General features: G+C 38.7%; 1 protein-coding gene across 6 annotated transcripts in view; it reads left to right on the top strand.

Annotated features, from left to right (window-relative positions):
• Positions 1-3,312, top strand: part of FBXO22 (F-box protein 22) — a 30,642-nt gene extending 27,330 nt beyond the window's left edge. For all 6 annotated transcript variants that reach the window (XM_059371752.1, XM_059371753.1, XM_059371751.1 and 3 more), the window contains one exon: positions 2,128-3,312. In XM_059371752.1, coding sequence (XP_059227735.1) covers positions 2,128-2,545 — 418 coding nt within the window. In that variant the 3' untranslated portion in view covers positions 2,546-3,312. The remainder of the gene's footprint in view (positions 1-2,127) is intronic.
• The last annotated feature ends 19,731 nt before the right edge of the window (positions 3,313-23,043 follow it).

Below are 23,043 nucleotides of genomic sequence, written 5' to 3'. Positions count from 1 at the left end.
GGATAGGAGTGCCGATCCCTGCACAATTGAAAATCCATGTATAACTTGTAACTCCCCAAAAACTTAACTACTGATAACCTACTGTTGACCAGAAGCCTTACTGATAACATGGTCAGTTAACACACATATATATATATATATTCTTACAAGAAAAGCTAAGAAAAGACAATGTTATTAAAATTATTTACAGTACTGTACTTATCAAGAAAAATCCACATGTAAATGGACGCATGCTCTTCAAGGGTCACCTGTAGCTAAGTTGAGGTCCCTGGACTGTTGGTGAGGAAGATGGAAGGAAAGCAAGTGCTCTGAATTCGGCTTCGAATTCTTAGAATATCAGACATTGGATTTCATACATAAATACACCTAATTCTCAGTAATTACTTGTGGATTATCTCTCCTCTTACCTGATTTTCTGTGTCTTTGCTTGTACCTCTAAATCGTATAAAATGGGGCAGTGATGATTTAATACTTCATTTACCTTTGAAATACCAGTCTCAAACCAGACATACAGAGTCTGAGATGTGAGCCTGTTAGCATGGTCAGGTGTCTGTTCATCATTTTTTTATACCTGTTGTGGGAAACAGCCCTCAAGAATTGTTAACCCTTTACATGACATGTTAATTTTAGTGTGGTCTTCCCATTGTCAGTGGGTAAGAGAAGCCATTGCGTAAATCAAAGCTCCATTTTAATAGTGTCCAGATACCACCTTGCCAGAAAAACAAAAGGTAAATCATTCTTTAAGGCAGGATATTGACAGTATATGTTGCAGTGGTATGCCAAAGAGGAGATGTAATAAAGGAGCAGTGGAGGACTTCAGAGGGTGGATTCACCTCAGAAACAGGTTTTGCTACTAAGCTAGTCTTACTATCTTAGTCACTTAAGCTTTTTGAGTTAAGTTTCTTGTTAGCCCAGTGAATCTTGCCCATTTCATTAGCTAATGTGTTGGTAAACATGATAGAAATACAAGGTGTTTGTTTTTCCCCTGTAGGTGTTCACTGTATTGTGCTTTATAACTTTGACACTTTATATTTTCTTTAGTAAGGATAAAATATTTCCTTAAAAAAAACGGGCAAACATAAACAAAACATGTTTTTACCTTTAGGTTAAGCTGAATTCTATGCTGAAAGTAATAAATAAGCCACAGGAAAGGAATCGCATATCTTTATGGGCCAAACAATATAAAGCTGAAACTTCTGGGATTTCATGTTCTTTTTCTTTTTTTTCTTTGAAGATTTTGTTATTTGTTTATTTGACACAGAGAGAGAGAGAGAGATCACAAGCAGGCAGAGCAGCAGGCAGAGAGAGAGGGGGAAGCAGGCTCCCTGCTGAGCAGAGAGCCTGACGTGGGGCTTGATCCCAGGACCCGGAGATCACAACCGGAGTCGAAGGCAGAGGCTTAACCACTGAGTCACCCAGGTGCCCCTGGGGTTACATGTTCTTAATAAAATTATCATCCATGATTAAATAATATATCTTTTTTAGAATGTGACAGCTGAGGGTGGGGGGAGAAAGATACCAAGACATGTAAATAATACCAGAAAGCTTTATTTAATTGATACTGTCATGCATATGAATAAAACTTTTAAGATTCATTTTAAGAAAGTGAGAAAGTTTTAAGAACACTTTATATCTAAGACCAGGATGGTTTTCAGAAATCTTTGTGGAGATGCATTTGGCCCTTGAATTTGTGACTAAAAACATAGTTCCTTCTTCACAGATCTGCTTCCCTGCATTCTTTTAAATGTATTCGTAGTTTAATTTTTAATCCCTATTACATTGCTTCTATCTGGGAAGGTGAGCCTCAGATGAGGTATAGGTCTTAAAGTCAGCAGCTCCAAACAAGCGAATCAGGAGTTTTCTTTTACACTTTAAATTATAGCGTGCCTGGGTGGCTCAGTGGGCTAAGCCTCTGCCTTTGGTTCAGGTCATGATCCCAGAGTCCTGGGATTGAGTTCCACATCAGGCTCTCTGCTTGGCAGGGAAGCCTGCTTCCTCCTCTCTCTCTCTCTCTCTCTCTCTGCCTACTTGTGATCTCTCTCTGTCAAATAAATAAGTAGAATCTTAAAAAAAAATTATATATTTTGTTTTATGATTTATCACTACACTATTCTAATTTAATTACAGACACCCTCTGGATATTGATGCCACTGGTGTGGTTGGACTGTCATTTAGTGGACACCGAATCCAGAGTGCCACTGTGCTACTCAACGAGGATGTCAACGATGAGAAGACCGTTGAGGCTGCAGTGCAGCGCCTTAAAGCTGCCAACATTCCAGAACGGAATACCATTGGCTTCATGTTTGCATGTGTTGGCAGGGGCTTTCAGTATTATAGAGCCAAGGGCAATGTTGAGGCTGATGCATTTAGGAAGTTTTTTCCTAGTGTTCCTTTATTTGGCTTCTTTGGAAATGGAGAAATTGGATGTGATCGCATAGTCACTGGGAACTTTATATTGAAGAAGTGTAATAAGGTGAAGGATGATGACTTGTTTCACAGCTATACAACAATAATGGTACTGATTCATCTCGGGTCATCTAAATAAAGTCTCCTGTAAAGTGGCTTTCACAATGTATAATTTTCAGGCTCCACCTTTCCTAGAAAATGGAAACTGGCATATGTGTATTTCAAAAAGAAAAAAAAATAAGAGTAATATCTTTATATGTATCAGTTCTGTAACTTTGACTCTAAAGATTATATTAGGGGTAGTTTTAACAAGTTAGATGAAGGGCAGCTTTGTATGTAACGTAACAGAAACAGAATTGAGAGCTTTTGCATCATGAGGCACAGCCCTGATTACGGCTGTATTTCACCTAATGCTGTGTAATTTGACTTTATAGTCTTCTGCATAGGAAGACTGAAAAGAAAATTCGTCAGTAGGATGGAGATTTAAGACATTCCATGGCTACCTCTGCATTGTTAGATATTTTAGCAAAATCATGAAAACATTTTTTCTCCCTTAATGAAGGAGGAAAGAAAATACATAGATACCTTGAGAAATCTTTCTCTGCTTTACAATTCTACTGATTTTTTTCAGAAGCTGTAAAAATTTTTTAATGAGTTTTTACTTATTTGATAAAAATTAAGTAACTATTTTTGTTCTACTACCCTAAAATTGCTTAGTCAAATAAGTTGCCAAGACTAATCAGTATTTTGTTATTTTATAAGGAAGAAATTTTCCTTTTCCCTCGATGAAGAAACTGTAAGAGAAAATCCTTTTCTTCACCAAGTTCTATATAGCTAACTGGCAGACCAGACCATTACATCACCTTATTTTGGTTTTATACCAATAAAACATACCATGGAAACTCACTCAGACAGTGTTTTGTATGTCATTGTTTTTGGTGAGTGAATGATGGAAGTAAACAATTCTTTTGAAATGAAAACCCAGAATAGTAGTTGTCAGGTAGTAAATCCTGCCATGTTTCCAGCAGAATGATTTGTAAGCTTATATTTTTAACTACATTAATATCTATATGTTCAGAGAACACCAATTTTTCCCAGTAACCTTTCTTCGCATAGTGATAGAACCTTTGATTTTCAGCTAGGCACATGCCTGCCATAACAAAGATTACATTTCCCAGTATCCCTTACCATTGACTGGTTTTTGTTGTTGTTGTTGTTTGTTTGTTTGTTTGTTTGCCCCTTCTGGAGCTTGTTGCTTGGAAGTGGATCTGGTAGTGAGACATCTTGAACTCTCCAGAAGAGGCAACACTTGGGGAAGAGAATCACACAGAAGAAGGGTTCTGGGTTGCTGTACAATTTAGTTTAAGTGCTGTACAATTTAGTTTATGTGGCTTGGATTGCGTGTTTCCAGACAGTCTTACAAGATCGAAGTTAACATCAATCTTTTCTCAGCCACCACTCTTCATTATAACCGATATTTATATTAACTTATTTTACCTAATACAGTAGATGTCTAATGTATGCCACTTTTGTAGTGGTCAGTGGTTCTAATAGAGCAGTAGAAAACCTGCAAGGTAAAGTGAAATGAAAAGTATTAACCTTCCTGCTTTTCTGTTTTTAATCACTTTCCTCAGTTTTTACATTAAAAGGTTTTCTCTCTTGCTATATATGTATATGATAAAAATACTTAAATGTTTATTGTATGGTTATCCTAAATCTTAATTCCTAAAGAAAGTCCGAACAAAAGTTTTAGAGCTTTATGTCTGTGAATATTAATATCTAGCCTTTGTTTAGTTGTTAAACTTTTCTATTATTTGACATTGGTTACCCATTATCAAATAGAAAATACTCCAAATTCAAGTCTTTGGATATGCTTACATAGCACATAAGGAAAATGCTTTGTAAATTTTCCTTGTCTCTGATATTAACAAGAGTTGTTTGAATAAGAGGAAAAAGGATTTGAAAAACTAAAAATATGAACAAAATGAGTATGATGATTGAACAGATTATTTTATTTTGCAAATTAATACTCAGAATGTTTTGTTACTTCTCAAAGGGGAGTCTGCTGCAGGATCCTTTCAGTATGATATTTGATGTTGTGGGATCCCTTTGTATATCTGAGCTTTGCAAGGAGCTTGATAGAACAGTAAATTTATTTGACTACAAGGTTGTAATTTTGGTGCAGAATAGAAAGGGGAGAAATTGACTCAGTAGAAACGAATTTAATATTGATGAAAACAAAAGCCATATACACTGCCTCTGGAGGTCTTGATGTTGGATGAAGGGGAACAGGAATTTACCCAAAGTTAAAATGAAATATAATTTTGAGGACCTATGTTAAACAAAAACAAGCATTAAAGGCAAATTTTTTCAGCTAAAAACACATTAAATTTCTAGAAATGGCAACTTTCTTAACAGTCATTTCTGAAACTGGAGAACAGATCATAAATGATACAATACATGAGCATAATAGAAGGAAAGATTATACTCTTACTGTCTTCATACACTGAACCACCTTCTCTCAAGTGATGATCAAACAGGATGTTTTTTTTTTTTAAAGATTTTATTTATTTATTTGACAGAGAGAGATCACAAGTAGGCAGAGAGGCAGGCAGAGAGAGAGAGGAGGAAGCAGGCTCCTTGTTGAGCAGAGAGCCCAATGTGGGACTCGATCCCAGGACCCTGAGATCATGACCTGAGCCGAAGGCAGCGGCTTAACCCACTGAGCCACCCAGGCGCCCAAACAGGATGGTTTTTTTAATCAAGACATTTAAAATACTCCTTTTTATGGTCTCACAGCACAATCCTGCTGTAATTTGCTCTGTAAAAGTCTGCTTCAAGGAACTCTATTTCCATTCCCTTTATTAAAGCAAAGAGAACTAAACTCCTTACAAGCCATATAAGAGAAAGGAAGGCAGGCAGACCTTGGGATTAAAACCTAGAAATAGGGGCGCCTGGGTGGCTCAGTGGGTTAAGCCGCTGCCTTCGGCTCAGGTCATGATCTCAGGGTCCTGGGATCGAGTCCCGCATCGGGCTCTCTGCTCAGCAGGGAGCCTGCTTCCCTTCCTCTCTCTCTACCTGCCTCTCCGTTTGCTTGTGATTTCTCTCTGTCAAATAAATAAATAAAATCTTTAAAAAAAAAAAAAAGACTAGAAATAGACACACTGCATAATGACATAATAATCTACTGTCATCTATCTAATGAAGGGCATTCTTTAGGCCACTTCACCAATTACAGTTCTCTCAACTTTGCCTAAAAATTGATCATTAGCAAACAGAGCAATTTCTCAAATTTGTAAAAAAGGCCAGATAGCAAAAGCTTTGCCAGTAATTTATATTGCAAGTTTTAACACATTGAACATGCAAAGAATATAAAACTTGAACAAATCTGAAAATTTTCTATGCATTCTACAGAAATTTCCAAGAAAAAAATAAAACTGACTTTGTCATTTTGTGTCCACACAATGTAACCTAGATAATCACAACCATAAATTCAGATTTAATGGAAACAGAAGACTAAATCTTATTTGGAAATTGTGAGGTTTAATTTTCATTTGTAGAAGTTGGGTAGGAGGCTGCTTAATGAGAATCCTAAAATGACAAAACATAGTAAGCATTAGTAATAACATCCTTGCTAAGAGATCAAAATATCTACATTATGTGAAGAATGTCACCAGAAAGTTATTTTTAATAATGGTCCCATGTGACTAGGGGGAATCTCAAGATGGCAGCAGAGTAGGGGACCTTGTTTCATCTGGTCCTCGAATTTAGCTGGTTATCTACCAAACCATTCTGAAGATAAGATTCAACCTGAGATGTAAGAAGATTTCCCTGAATCTACTACTCTTTGCAAGGTAGGAGGTGCAAAACCTTGAATCTTCGGGGAGAAATACCAGGAGATAAGTGTGTGTAAGTGTGTGTGTGTGCGGGGGGTGGGGGGGTGATATAACACCAGAGCATAAAATCAAGACCTTTAGAAATCTCCAGTGAGAGATGTCCCTTTCAGAAAAGGGCACAGGAGATGAACAGAGCAGAATTCTAGGTGGACCATTGTAGTTTCAGGATTCCAGGAGACTCAGAACAGGGAGCCTAAACCGATAGAGTGCCCAAGCAGTGGAGCGGGGAGACTGGTTATGGTCAGTGAGCCCATTAGGGACACTCAGCTCCAGTCACCACAAACTAAGAACTGGACCAGTAGGGAGACTGCTCGCTGAGCACTCTGAAAAGGACTAGAAAGTACAGGCTGCTTAACATTCCAGGGGAGAAATGAAATGGCTTGTGCCCATGACGGGAACAGTTCTCAGGGCGTCATGTCCCTGCAAGGACACTGGGGTGGCACCCAGGTGTGATCTGGGAGCTGCAGAAGTAGGTGCACATGTAAGCCCACAGCCGCTCACAATTGCAAAGGCACAAAGCTCAGAGACCTCGGCAGGTCCCTGGAACTCCCCCCAGAAGAGTGGCAGCAGGTGCAAATAGCGTGAGTGCAAATAGGGCAAGTCTGTGGGGTTTGAAGAAAAGGCACCACGACCTTGTGGCTCTGGGACAGAGCACGGGCATATTTGCTCTGACCCTCTAAAGAGAAGTGGAAAACTGAAAAGAATAAAAGCCATACAAAGTACCAGCTCACATTAAGCCCAACCCCCTGACAGAGGATGGGGCAACTCCATTTAGGCAAAGATACCTGAGAAGACAAGCAGCAGGCCCCTCCTCCAGAAGAGAGGCGAGAAGAACAGGTGAATGATAAGCTTATTTCCCACAGGACTGTAAAACTCCAGAACCAGGAGAATATAATAAATTGAGCAGAAAGTGTTTGCTCACGTTTTGTTTATACTTCAGGCTAAAGTTTTACATTTCTTTTTTGTGTCTTTTTTTCCCCCACCCTATTCCTGTTTGAAATAGATTTTTATTTATATTTTTGTTACTTTTTAAACTTTTATAGATTTTATAGATTTATGCCGTTTTATAGATTTATGCCCCATACTAGTCCATTTTTCACTCTTCAATTTTATCTTGATTATATATATAATTTCTGATTTCTTTGCACTTTTAAGATATAGTATCCTCCGAAACAGACCAAAAAAAAAAAAAAAATTCAATCAGGAACAGGGAGATCACTTTGACTGGTCCACCCTGAGAGATAATCGCCTTTTTAAAATTGTTTTGAATCATCTTGGCTTTGTTTGCATATCTGGTAGCTTCCAAACACTTCGGAATTTTTCTAGGGTATATTTTGCTTGGATCATGATTGATATTTTGAACTCTGTTCATTTGCTGAACTATCCCTTGACAGAATGACTAGGAGGAGAAACTAAACTCTCAACAAAGAACCCAAGATAATGGCTCTGACACAACTAATGGATATGGATATAAGTAGGATGTAAGAGACAGAATTCAGGATAGTAATAAAGTCAATAGCTAGGCTTGAATAGAGCATTAGTAACAATATAGAATCTATAAGGGCAGAAATGAGATCTAATCAGGACAAACTTAAAAATGAGATGCAGTCTAAATTGGATGCGCTTAACAGGGTAAGTGAGGCAGAAGAGAATAGGTGATGTAGAAGACAGGCTGATAGAAAGTAAAGAAATTGAGGGAAACTGGTATACGCAGCTATGAAAAAAGTTTTGGAGAAGTTAATGAGTCCATGAAATGTTCCAATGTCAGAATTATTGGGATCCCCAAGGAGGTGGAGAGAGAAAGAGGTCTAGAAAGTATATTTGGGCAAATGATAGCTGAAAACTTACCTCTGGGGAAGGAAACAAGCATTCCTGTCCAAGAGGCACAGAGGACCCCTCCCAAAATCAATAAAAATAGATAAACACCCTGACAGGCGTGCAAACCCACACCCAAAGAAACTATCCTAAGAGCAGCAAGGGGGAAGATTTCTTAAGTACAGAAGGAGGAACTTCAGAAAAACATCACACCTATCCAGAAACCTGGCAAGCCAGAAAGGCCTGGCAAGACAACCGAGAAGAATATGCAGCCAAAATGACTTTATCCAGCAAGGCTATCATTCAGAACAGAGAGAGAGATAAAGAGCTTCTAGAACAGCAGAAACAGAATATGTGGCCACCAAACCATCCATGCAAGAAATATTAAGGAGGATTCTGTAAGTGAAGAGAGACCCCAATACACCAGACAACAGAATGAAACAGACAAAATTTACAGAAACAGGGACATTGCAGGCAATACAATAGCACTAAATTCATATTTGTGAATAGTTACTCTGAATGTAAATGGGCTGAGTACACCAATCAAAAGACACAAGGTTTCAGATTGGATAAAAAAGCAGTACCCATCCATATGCCATATACAAGAGACTCATTTTGAACCTAAAGACACCACCAGAATGAAAGTGAGGAGATGGAGAACAATTTACCACACCAATAGACCTCAAAAGGAAGCTGGAGTAGCAATCCTAACATCTGACAAATTGGATTTTAAACCAAAGACTAGTAAGAGATGTAGAAGGACACTATATCATACTTAAAGAGGCTATCCAACAAGAAGATCTAACAACTGTAAATATTTATGCCTCCCAACATGGGAGCAGTCAATTATATAAACCAGTTAATAACCACAATAAAGAAAAAAAGAGAAAATACTGATAGTAGGAGACATCAACACTCCACTCACAACAATGGACAGATCATCTAAGGAGAAGATCAACAGAGAAACAAGAACTTTGAAGGACACGTTGGACCAGATGGACTTTGTAGATATACACAGAACATTCCATCCTAAAACAACAGAACACTCTTTCTTCTCAAATGCACATGGAACTTTCACCAGAATAAATTACATACGGGATCACAAATCAGGTCTCAACTGATAGCAAAAGTTTTAAGATTATTCCCTGCATATTTTCAGACCACAATGCTTTGAAACTGGAACTTAATCACAAGAAGGGGTTTGGAAGGAACTCAAACACTTGGAGGTCAAAGAACATGCTACTAAAGGATGAATGGGTTAAACAGAAAATTAAAGAACTTAAACTGAAACCAATAACAATGAAAACACACCACTTCCATCCTATGGGATACTGCAAAGGCTGTCCTAAGAGGGCAGTACAGAGCCATCAAAGCCTCTCTCAAAATATTAGAAAAATCCCAAATGCACAAGCTCGTCTTACACCTAAAGGACCTGGAGGAAGAACAGCAAATAAAACCTAATGCCGGTAGGAGAAGAGAAATAATAAAAATTAGAACAGAAAATCAATGAAAGAGAAACCAGAAAAACAGTACAACAGATCAACAATATTGGAAGCTTGTTCTTTGAATTAATATGATAGATAAGCCTCTAGCCAGACTTATCCAAAAGAGAAGAGAAAGGAACCAAATTAATAAAATCATGAACGAGAGGGGGGTAAATCACAACCAATACCAAGGAGATAGGAACAATTATTAGAAATTATTACCAGCAACTATATGCCAACAAATAAAGCAATCTGGAAGAAATAGATACATTCTTGGACACTTATAAACTACTTATACTGAAACTGGAAGAAATAGACAATCTGAACAGACCAATAAAACGCAAGGAAATTGAAGCAATAATAAAAAATGTCCCAAAAAACGATGGCTTCCCTGGTGAATTCTACCAACCATTTAAAGAAGAATTAATACCTATTCTTCTGAAACTGCTCAAAAAAATAGAAATGGAAGGAAAACTTCCAAAATCATTCTATGTGGCCATTATTACCCTGATCCCCAAACCAGAAAAAGACCCCATCAAAAAGGAGAAATTCACACAAATATCCCTGATTAACGTGGGTGTCAAAATTCTCAACAAGATCCTAGCCAATAGGACCTAACCATACATTAAAAGGATTATTCGCCATGACTAGGTGTGACTTATTCCTGGGATACAAGGGTGGCTGCACAATTGCAAATCAGTCAACGTGATAGATCTCAACAAAAGAAGAGACAGGACCATGTGATCCTCTCAACCGAGGCAGAAATAGCATTTGACAAAATAACAGTATCCTTTCTTGATTAAAACTCTTCAAAGTATAGGGAAAGAGTGAACATACCTCAATATCATGAAAGCCCTCTATGACAGGCCCACAATGAATATAGTTTTCTGTTGGCAAAAACAGAGCTTTTCCCTACAGTCAGGAACATGACAGGGATGCCGACTCTCACCACTATTGTTCAACATAGTACTAGAAGTCCTAGCCTCAGGAATCAGACGACAAAAAATAAAAGGCATTCAAATTGGCAAAGAAAAAGTCAAACTCTCCTCAGATGACATGACACTTTTTGTGGAAAACCCAGAAGACTCCACCCCCATGTTTCTAGAATTCATACAGCAATTCGGCAACATGACAGGATACAAAATCAATGCACAAAAATCAGTTCTATTTATATACACTAACAATGTAAATGAAGAAAGAGAAATTAGGGAATCAATTCCATTTACAATAGCAGCAAAAACCATGAGATACCTAGGCATAAACATAACCAAAGAGGTAAAGAATCTATACTTCAGAAACTACAGAACACTTATAAAAGAAATTAGGGAAGACACCAAGAGATAGAGAAACATTCCATACTTATGGATTGGAAGAATAAACATTGAAGATGTCTATGCTGCCTAGAGCAACCTACACAATCAATGCAATCCATATCAAAACACAACTTTTTTTCAGAGCTGGAACAATCCTAAAATTTGTATGACACCAGAAAAGACCCTGGATCACCAGGGGGAATGTTGAAAAAGGAAACCAAAGCTGGGAGCATCACAATGCCTGACTTCAAGCTATATTACAAAGCTAAGATCATCAAGACATCATGGTATTGGCACAAAAACAGACACATAGATCAATGGAACAGAATAGTCTCCAGAAATGGACTCTCAACTTTATGGTCAACTAGTCTTTGACAAAGCAGGAAAGCATATCCAATGGAAAAAAAAGAGAGTCTCTTCAATAAATGGTGCTGGGATAATTGGACACAACATGAAGAATGAAACTGGACCATTCCCTTACAACATACAAAGATAAACTCAAATGAATGAAAGACCTAAATGAGACAGGAATCCATCAAAATCCTAAAGAAGAACACAGGGGGCAACCTCTTTGACCTTGGCCACAGCAACTTCTTTCCAGACTCTTCCTAAAGGCAAGGGAAACAAAAGCAAAAATGAACTTTTAGGACTTCATCAAGATAAAAAGCTTCTGCACAGCAAAAGAAATAGCCAACAAACTAAGTGGCAACCCATGGAATGCGAGAATATATTTGAAGATTACATTACAAATAAAGGGCTCATGTCCAAGATCTATAAAGAACTTCTCAAACTCAGCACCCAAAAAACAAGTAATCCAATCAAGAAATGGACCGAAGACATAAACAGACACTTCTCCAATGAAGACTTACAGATGGCTAACAGACACATGAAAAAATGTTCAACATCACTAGCCATGAGGGAAATACAAATCAAAACCACAATGAGATACCAACTTACACCAGTTAGAATGGCAAAAATTAAGAATAACCAATGTTGGCAAGAATGTGGAGAAAGGGGAACCCTCTTACACTGTTGGTGGGAATGCAAGCAGGTAAAACCACTCTGGAAAACAGTATGAAGTTTCCTCAAGACATTAAAAATAGAACTACCTTAAAACCCAGCAATCCCACTACTGGATATTTTCCCCAGAGATACAGATGTAGTGACAAGAGGGGAACATGCACCCCAATGTTCATAGCAGCAATGTCCACAATAGCCAAACTGTAAGGAGCTGAGATATTCTTCAACAGATGAATGGATAAAGAAGACGCAGTCCATGTATACAATGGAATATTATTCAGCCACCAGAAAGGATGATTACCTACCATTTGCACCAATATGGCCAGAACTAGAAGGGATTATATTAATAAAGTAAGTCAAGCAGAGAAAGACAATTATCATATGGTTTCACTCATATGTGAAATATAAGGAACAGCACAGAGGGCCATAGGGTAAAGGAGGGAAAACTGAATGGGAAGAAATCAGAGAGAGAGAGACAAAGTATGAGAGACTCTGGAGACCAGAAAACTTAAACTTAGGGTTACAAAAGGAGGGTGTGTGTGGAGATTGGGTAACTGGGTGATGGGTATTAAGGAGGTCACATCATGTGATGAGCACTAGGTGTTACAAGGAACTGATGAATCGTTGAATGCTACATCAAAATGTAATGATGTACTATATTTTGCCTAACTGAACACAATAACATATAGAGAAAGAAAAAGAAAAGGAAGTACAAAAAATATGTTGGCCCTATGTAGAGAATAGTGAACATTTGAAAAACATTATTTTCATTTTATATATTTCACTTTTTCCCTACCCAGAAACTGAGACAGGTTATAAGAATATATGCTGCTACAGAGTAAAGATTAGCAGAAGCCAGTAAACTTCATTTAATGTTTTGATATTAAGAGGGTGTGGAGTATTTTTATCTCAGAAAGTCTATATAAACTGTCCTCACAACCAGCAAAAAAGTCAAGATTGACAAGGAATTTGAAGAAAACATATTCCTTTTAATTTAATTTTAAACAAAATGATCAGAGTGAGGAGAATTTTTAGACTATTTTCTTAACATTTACAAAATACTTCCAAGTCTGATTAACCAAAATTCACCATATATAAAACAAATTTTGTTCAAGGCCTTATCATGATAGTAGAATGACAGACAGGAGGGAAACATCAGTGACCTGAATGACACCAGCAAATTGGTGGACTAGGACACTCTGATCTCTTGTTCCCCAACAAAACAAAACAAAACAAAAAAAAAGCTGCAACTATATGAACCTACATTGTCAGAGCTTTGGAAAACAGTAAAAGGTTTACAGCAGCAAAGACCAGTAAAGAAAAACCCATCTTCAGAATGGTATGAAAGTTTGAAGATGTTTTACTTGCCTTTGCCCCAGTCCAGTGGCAGTCTTTAACAAAATCTTAAATTAAAAAAAAAAAAAGTGAGAGTGGGCATCCTTGTCGTGTTCCTGATCTCAACGGGAAGGATGCAAGCTTTTTCCTATTGAGGATGGTATTTTCTGTGGGTCTTTCATAGATAGATTTGATGAAGTTCAGGAATGTTCCCTCTATCTCTATACTTTGAAGCGTTTTAATCAGGAACGGATGCTGGATTTTGTCAAATGTTTTTTCTGCATCAATTGAGAGGACCATGTGGTTCTTCTCTCTTCTCCTATTAATTTGTTCTATCACATTGATTGATTTGTGAATGTTGAACCATCCTTGTAGCCCAGGGATGAATCCCACCTGGTCAATTCATCTTTTTTTTTTTTTTTAAGATTTATTTATTTATTTGACAGACAGAGAACACAAGTAGGCAGAGAGGCAGACAGAGAGAGAGGAGGAAGCAGGCTCCCTGCTGAGCAGAGCCCGATGTGGGGCTCAATCCCAGGACCCTGGGATCATGACCTGAACCGAAAGCAGAGGCTTTCACTCACTGAGCCACCCAGGCGCCCCTTTTTAATGTGCTGTTGGATCCTGTTTGCTAGGATCTTGTTGAGAATCTTAGCATCCATATTTATCAGTGATAGTGGTCTGAAATTCTCCTTTTTGGTAGGGTCTTTGCCTGGTTTGGGGATCAGGGTAATGCTGGCTTCATAGAAAGAGTCAGGAAGTTTTCCTTCTGCTTCAATTTTTTGAAACAGCTTCAGGAGAATAGGTGTTATTTCTTCTTTGAACGTTCGGTAGAATTCTCAGGGGAATCCATCAGGTCCTGGGCTCTTGTTTTTTGGGAGGTTTTTGAACACTGCTTCAATCTCATTACTAGATATTGGTCTATTCAGGTTGTCAATTTCTTCCTGATTCAATTTTGGGAGTTTATAGTTTTCCAGGAATGCATCCATTTCATCTAGGTTGCTAAGCTTATTGGCATATAACTGTTGATAATAACTTCTGATGATTGTTTCTACTTCCTTGAGGTTCGTTGCGATCTCTCCCTTTTCGTTCATAATTTTATATATTTGAACTTTCTCTCTTTTCTTTTGGATTAGTGTCGCCAATGGTTTATCAATCTTATTGATTCTTTTAAAAAACCACCTTCTAGTTTCATTGATACATTCTACTGTATCTCTGGTTTCTACCTCATCGATCTCAGCTCTAATCTTGACTATTTCCCTTCTTATGTGTGGAGTTGGTTGATAGGTTGATATCCAGGATCTATAATGAACTCCTCAAACTCAACACACACAAAACAGACAATCATATCAAAAAATGGGCAGAAGATATGAACAGACACTTCTCCAATCAAGACATACAAATGGCTATCAGACACATGAAAAAATGTTCACCATCACTAGCCATCAGGGAGATTCAGATTAAAACTACATTGAGATATCACCTTACACCAGTTAGAATGGCCAAAATTAGCAAGACAGGAAACAACATGTGTTGGAGGGGATGTGGAGAAAGGGGAACCCTCTTCCACTGTTAGTGGGAATGCAAGTTGGTGCAGCCTCTTTGGAGAACAGTGTGGAGATTCCTCAAGAAATTAAAAATAGAACTTCCCTATGACCCTGCCATTGCACTCCTGGGTATTTATCCCAAAGATACAGATGTCGTGAAAAGAAGGGCCATCTGTACCCCAATGTTTATAGCAGCAATGGCCACGGTCGCCAAACTGTGGAAAGAACCAAGATGCCCTTCAACGGATGAATGGATAAGGAAGATGTGGTCCATATACACTATGGAGTATTATGCCTCCATCAGAAAGGACGAATACTCAACTTTTGTAGCAGCAGGGGTGGGACTGGAAGAGATTATGCTGAGTGAAATCAGTCAAGCAGAGAGAGTCAATTATCATATGGTTTCACTTATTTGTGGAGCATAACAAATAGCATGGAGGACATGGGGACTTAGAGAGAAGGGTGTTGGGGTAAATTGGAAGGGGAGGTGAATCATGAGAGACTATGGACTCTGAAAAACAATCTGAGGGGTTTGGAGTGGGGGGGGAGGGTCGGGGTACCAGGTGGTGGGTTTTATAGAGGGCACAGATTGCATGGAGCACTGGGTGTGGTGAAAAAATAATGATACTGTTATGCTGAAAATAATAAATGAAAAAAAAAAAAAAAGAAGTGGCAAAAGCCTGGTTCCCAGTTCCTATGCTCAAACCAGAGGAGGTAGAGTAGACTTTATTTACAAATCATTGTGTATGCCTTATCTGTCTGGAGGATACCTGGAGGACTTACTCAAAGTGTTCATCTTTATTTTACTATTAACTCGGAATTCAGAAAGGAAAAATGGCAAGCATTAGTTTTAAAAGATGCAAGGTGACTACAGACTCAGACACCTAGGGCAAGAGATTATGAGTAGAGATAGAATAGGTCACATAAGGCTTAGGAAAGAAACTGGGGTGAGAATTTTTGGAAATTGGACATTGAGAAGCAGCTCTGTAAGAAGGAAGGATGAGGGACACCTGGGTGGCTCAGTTAGTTAAGCATCTGCCTTTGGCTCAGGTCATGATTTCAGGGTCTTGGTCTGAGTCCCGCATCTGTCTCCATAGTCAGCAGAGAGTCTGCTTTTCTCTCTGTCTGCCACTCCTTCCTGCTTGTGCTCCCTCTTAAATAAAATCTTTATAAAAAGGGGGCGGGAGAAAAGAACGGAGGGAGGATAAGATTTACAATGCCATATGAACACCCAGGCAAAACACATGCTCAACAAAGATCTAAGACATTAAGTTTTCACCTCAGTCAGATTCCTATGTTCAGAGCAAGCCTAGCTAAGCACTGCAAGAGTGCTCGAGCACCCAGCTACTCTGCAAAGACAGAGAACTGGCATTCAAGGAGATCTCTGTCAGAATTGCTGTATTATAATGGTGAAATTACCAATTTTTAAAAAATTACAAGGCATACGAAGAAAAAGATAAACTAGGTTTATTTAGAGAAACAGAAACTGACGCCAAGGAAGCACCGCTTAGAACTTATTAGACAGACACTTTTAAATATCCTCAAAGAACTAAAGGAAATCAGGAAAATGCCAAAAAGGAGAAAATAAAAAGAAAATGTAAAAGGAAGAAAAGAAATTCTGCAGCAGAAAGGTTCAATAAAAATTTACACTAGAAGGTGAATTTCAAGAGCATGTTTGAATAGGCAAATCTCACTGAACTCCAAAAGGGGAAAGTCAAAAGAGACCCACCAAGACACATTAAAATCAATCAATCCAAAGTGGAAAACAGAATCTTGAAAGAAACAAGAATTTTAAGACATCTTCAATAAGGTTATCAGATTTCACATCAGAAACCTTGGGGGCTAGGGTGCATGGTTGCTCAAGCAGTTAAGCATCTGCCTTAGTTCATGATCATGATCATGATCGTAGAAGTCATGGTCATGAAGTCGCAGACAGAACCCTGCTCAGCAAGGAGTCTGCTTCTCCCCCTGCCCCTTACCCCACTCGTTCTTTCTTAAATAAATAAATAAGATATCTTGGGGGTTAAAAGGCAGTCGGTTTGACATATTCAAGTTGTTAGAAAGAAAAGAAACCTGACCATCAAAAATATATCTGGAAAGAATCCTTCAAAAATGAAGGAGAAATTAAAACATCACCATATAGAAAATGAAAGAGATGGATTCCTCTACAACCTACCCTGCAAGAAGTGCTAACAGGAGTTTCTTTGGTTGAAATGAAAGAACAAAGGACAGGAACTCAAGGCCATGAGAAGAAATAAAGATTTTTTTTTTAATTTTTATTTTTTTTTAAATTACGTTTCAGTGTTCCAGAATTCATTGTTTATGCACCACACCCAGTGCTCCATGCAATATATGACCTCCATAATACCCACCACCTGGCTCACCCAACCTCTCACCCCCTGCCCCTCCAAAACCCTCAGATTGTTTTTCAGAGTCCACAGTCTCTCATGGTTCATCTCCCCCTCCAATTTCCCCCAACCCCCTTCTCCTCTCCATCTCCCTTTGTCCTCCTTGTTATTTGTTATGCTCCACAGATAAGTGAAACCATTTGATAATTGACTCTCTCTGCTTGACTTATTTCACTCAGCATAATCTCTTGCAGTCCCATCCATGTTGATACAAAAGTTGGGTATTGTTCCTTTATGATGGAGGCATAATACTCCATAGTGTATTGGACCACATCTTCCTTATCCATTTGTGCATTGAAGGGTACCTTCGTTCTTTGCAAAGTTTGGCGACCGTGGCCATTGCTGCTATGAACACTGGATGTACAGATGACCCTTCTTTACACAACATCTGTATCTTTAGGGTAAATACCCAGTAGTGCAATTGCAGGGTCGTAGAGAAGCTCTATTTTTAATTTTTTTTTAAGATTTTATTTATTTATTTGACAGAGAGATCACAAGCAGGCAGAGAGGCAGGCAGAGAGAGAGAGAGAAGGAAGCAGGCTCCCCACTCAGTAGAGAGCCTGATGCGGGGCTCGATCCCAGGACCCTGGGACCATGACCTGAGCCGAAAGCAGAGGCTTTAACCCACTGAGCCACCCAGGTGCCCCTCTATTTTTAATTTCCTGAGGAATCTCCACACTGTTTTCCAAAGTGGTTGCACCACTTGCATTCCCACCAACAGTGGAAGAGTGTTCCCCATTCTCCACATCCTCTCCAGCACACGTTGTTTCCTGTCTTGCTAATTTTGGCCATTCTAACTGGTGTAAGGTGATATCTCAATGTGGTTTTAATTTGAATCTCCCTGATGGCTAGTGATGATGAACATTTTTTCATGTGTCTGATAGCCATTTGTATGTCTTCATTGGAGAAGTCTCTATTCATGTCTTCTGCCCACTTTTTGACATGATTATCTGTTTTGTGTGTGTGGAGTTTGAGAAGTTCTCCATAGATCCTGGATATAAGCCTTTTGTCTGTACTGTCATTTGCAAATATCTTCTCCCATTCCGTGGGTTGCTGCTTTGTTTTGTTGACTGTTTCCTTTGCTGTGCAGAAGCTTTTGATCTTGATGAAGTCCCAAAAGTTTATTTTCGCTTTTGTTTCCTTTGCCTTTGGAGACAAATCTTGAAAGAAGTTGCTGTGGTCAATGTTGGAGAGGTTACTGCCTATGTTCTCCTCTAGGTTTCTGATGGATTCCGGCCTCACATTGAGGTCTTTTATCCATTTTGAGTTTATCTTTGTGTATGGTGTAAGAGAATGGTCGAGTTTCATTCTTCTACACATAGCTGTCCAGTTTATCCAGCACCATTTATTGAAGAGACTTTTTTCCACTGTATATATTTTTTCCAGCTTTGTCGAAGATTATTTGACCATAGAGTTGAGGGTCCATATCTGGGCTCTCTGCTCTGTTCCACTGGTCTATGTGTCTGTTTTTATGCCAGTACCATGCTGTCTTGGTGATCACAGCTTTGTAGTAAAGCTTCAAATCAGGCAACATGATGCCTCAGTTTTGTTTTTCCTTTTCAACATTCCCTTAGCAATTCAGGGTATCTTCTGATTCCATACAAATTTTAGGATTGTTTGCTCTAGCTCTGTGAAAAATGCCAGTGGAGTTTTGATCAGAATGGCATTGAAAGTAGAGATTGCTCTAGGCAGTATAGAAATTTTAACAATGTTTATACTACTGATCCAAGAGCATGGAATGGTCTTCCATCTTTTTGTGTCTTCTTCAATTTCTTTCATGAGTGTTCTGTAGTTCCTCGAGTACAAACCTTTACCTCTTTGGTTAGGTTTATTCCCAGGTATCTTATGGTTCTTGGTCCTAGAGTAAATGGAAGCAATTCTCTAATTTCCCCTTCTGTATTTTCATTGTTAGTGCATAAGAAAGCAACTGATTTCTGTACATTGATTTTTGTATCCTGCGACATTACTGAATTGCTGAATGAGTTCTAGTAGTTTGGGGGTGGAGTCTTTTGGGTTTTCCATATAAAGTATAATGTCATCTGTGAAGAGAGAGAGATTTTCTTCTTCATTGCCAATTTTGATACCTCTTATTTCTCTTTGTTGTCTGATTGCTGTTGCTAGGACTTCTAATACTATGTTGAACAAGAGTGTGAGAGTTGGCATCCTTGTCATGTTCCTGATCTCAAAGGGAAGGCTGTCAGCTTTTTTACATTAAGGATGTTATTTGCTGTGGGTTTTTCATAGATTTTATGAAGTTGAGGAATGTTCCCTCTATCCCTGTACTTTGAAGCATTTTACTCAGGAATGGATGTTGGATTTTGTCAAATGCTTTTTCTGCATCAATTGAGAGAGCATTGTCGTTCTTCTCTCTTCTCTTTATTGATTTGTACATTACATTGATTGATTTGTGAATGTTGAACCACTCTTGCAACCCAGGGATAAAATGCACCTGGTCATGGTGGATAATCTTCTTCTTCTTTTTTTTTTTTTAAAGATTTTATTTATTTATTTTACAGAGAGAGAAATCACAAGTAGGCAGAAAGGCAGGCAGAGAGAGAGAGGAGGGGGAAGCAGGCTCCCCGCCGAGAAGAGAGCCCCATGCGGGGCTTGATCCTAGAATCCTGGGATCATGACCTGAGCCTAAGGCAGAGGCTTAACCCACTGAGCCACCCAGGCACCCTGGTAGATAATCTTTTTAATGTATTGTTGGATCCTCTTAGCTAGGATCTTGTTGAGAACCTTAGCATCCACATTCATTAGTGATATTGGTCTGAAATTCTCCTTTTGGGTGGGGTCTTTGCTTGGTTTGGGGATCAGGGTAATACTGGCTTCATAAGAAGAGTCTGGAAGTTTTCCTCCTGCTTCAATTGTTTGAAAAAGCTTCAGGAGAATAGGTATTATTTCTTCTTTGAAAGTTTGGTAGAATTCCCCAGGGAATCTGTCAGGTCCTGGGCTCTTATTTTTTGGGAGATTTTTGATCACTGCTTCAATCTCATTACTAGATATTGGTCTATTCAGATTGTCCATTTCTTTCTGATTCAGTTTTGGAAGTTTATAGTTTTCCAGGAATGCATCCATTTCATCTAGGTTGCTTAACTTATTTGGCATATAACTGTTGATAATAATTTCTGATGATTGTTTCTATTTCTTTGGTGTTAGTTGTGATCTCTCTCTTTTCATTCACAATTTTATTAATTTGGATCTTCTCTCTTTTATTTTGGATTAGATTGTTCAATGGTTTACTGATCTTTTTGATTATCTCAAAAAAACAGCTTCTAGTTTCATTAATGCATTCTACTGTATCTCTTGTTTCTATCTCATTGATCTCTGCTCTAATCTTGATTATTTCTCTTCTTGTGTGTGGAGATGGCTAATTTGTTGATTCTCCAGTTCTTTGGGGTGTAAGGACAGCTGGTGTATTCTGGATTTTTCAATAGTTTTAAGGGAGGCTTGGATGACTATATATTTCCCACTTAAGACTGCCTTTGCTGTATCCCATAGGTTTTAGACTGAAGTGTCTTCATTCTCATTGGTTTCCATGAATTATCTAAGTTCTTCTTTGATTTCCTCATTGATCCAAGCATTCTTAAGCAAAGTGGTCTTTAGCTTCCAGGTGTTTGGATTCCTTCCAAACTTTTTCTTATGTTTGAGCTCCAGTTTCAAAGCATTGTGATCTGAGAATATGCAGAGAATAATCTCAGTCTTCTGGTATCAGTTGAGCCCTGATTTTTGACCCAGTATGTGTCCTGTTCTGGAGATGGTTCCATGTGCACTTGAGAAGACTGAGTATTCTGTTGTTTTAGGGTGGAATGTGCTGTATATATCTATGAGGTCCATATGGTCCAATGTGTCATCCAATGCTCTTGTTTCTTTATTGATTTTCTGCTTGGATGATCTGTCTGTAACTGAGAGTGGTGTGTTAATATCCCCTACTATTAATGTATTCATATCAATATGACTCTTTATCTTGATAAACAGTTGTTTTATGTAGTTGGCTGCTCACATATTGGGGGCATAAATATTTACAATTGTTATATCTTGGTGGATAGAACTTTTAAGAATGATGCAGCGTCCTTCTATATCTCTGACTACAGTCTTTAGTTTAAAATCTAATTTACCTGGGCACCTGGGTGGCTCAGTGGGTTAGGCCACTGCCTTCGGCTCAGGTCATGATCTCAGGGTCCTGGGATCGAGTCCCGCATTAGGTTCTCTGCTCAGCAGGGAGCCTGCTTCCCTCTCTCTGCCTGCCTTTCCGTCTGCTTGTGATTTCTCTCTGTCAAATAAATAAATAAAATCTTTTAAAAAAATCTAATTTATCTGATATGAGAATCACTACCCTGGCCTTCTTTTGAGGCCCATTGGCATGAAAGATGCTTCTACATCCCTTTACTTTCAGTCTGGATGTATCCTTATGCTCCAATGGGTCTCTTGTAGACAACATATGGATGGGTCCTGTCATTTTATCCAGTCTGTAACCCTGAGCCATTTTATGGGCGCATTTAGGCAATTCACATTGAGAGTGATTATTGAGGGATACGTTTTTATTGACATTGTGTTACCTCTGAAGTCTTTTTTTTTTTCCTATAGATTGTCTCCATAAATTTCTGTTCAATGACATTCTTGGGTTTTTTCCTCTTTTATTGCAACTCCCTTAATATTTCTTGCAATGCCAGCTTGGTGGTCACATATCCTTTTAAACCTTGCCAGTCTTGGAAGCTCTTTTTCTCTCCATACATTTTGAATGTCAGTATTGCTAGATAAAGTATTCTTGGCTGCCTGTTCTTCCCATTTATCATCCTGAATACATCCTGCTAGTGCTTCCTGGCTTACCAGGTTTCTGTGGACAGGTCTGATGTTATTCTGATGGGCTTACCTCTGTACTTAGAAAATCTCTTCCTCCTAGCTGCTTTCAAGAGCTCCTGTCTAAAATTATGATTCATCAGTTTCACAATCAGGTGTCTCAAGGTCTTTCTAGGTTCTATGATCTTGGGAGGAGACCTTTCTGCCTCTAGGACATGAATGCTGGTTCCATTCCCCATACTGGGAAAACCTTCATTTTCTTTTCTTTTTTTTTTAATTTTTTCAATTTATTTATTTTCAGAAAAACAGTATTCACTATTTTTTCACCACACCCAGTGCTCCATGCAATACATGCCCACCATAATACCCACCACCTGGCTCCCCCACCCTCCCCCCCCCCCCCGCCACTTCAAACCCCTCATACTGCCTTTCAGAGTCCACAGTCTCTCGTGATTCACCTCCCCCTCCAACTTACCCCAACTCCCTTCACCTCTCTAACACCCCTTGTCCTCCATGCTATTTGTTATGCTCCACAAATAAGTGAAACCATATGATAATTGACTCTCTCTGCTTGACTTATTTCACTCAGCATAATCTCTTCGAGTCCCATCCATGTTGCTACAAAAGTTGGGTATTCATCCTTTCTGATGGAGGCATAATACTCCATAGTGTATTGGACCACATCTTCCTTATCCATTCATCTGTTGAAGGACATCTTGGTTCTTTCCACAGTTTGGCGACTGTGGCCATTGCTGCTATAAACATTGGGGTACAGATGGCCCTTCTTCTCATGACATCTGTATCCTTGGGGTAAATACCCAGGAGTGCAATGGCAGGGTCATAGGGAAGTTCTATTTTTAATTTCTTGAGGAATCTCCACACTGTTCTCCAAAGAGGCTGCACCAACTTGCATTCCCACCAACAGTAGAAGAGGGTTCCCCTTTCTCCACATCCTCTCCAACACATGTTGTTTCCTGTCTTGCTAATCTTGGCCGTTCTAACTGGTGTAAGGTGATATC

This window comes from Mustela nigripes, chromosome 13 (genome assembly GCF_022355385.1).
Source record: "Mustela nigripes isolate SB6536 chromosome 13, MUSNIG.SB6536, whole genome shotgun sequence".
In the NCBI taxonomy this organism is placed as follows: Eukaryota; Metazoa; Chordata; class Mammalia; order Carnivora; family Mustelidae; genus Mustela; species Mustela nigripes.
Note: the sequence above shows the minus strand (reverse complement) of the source record. Positions and strands in the feature narration are given on the sequence as shown.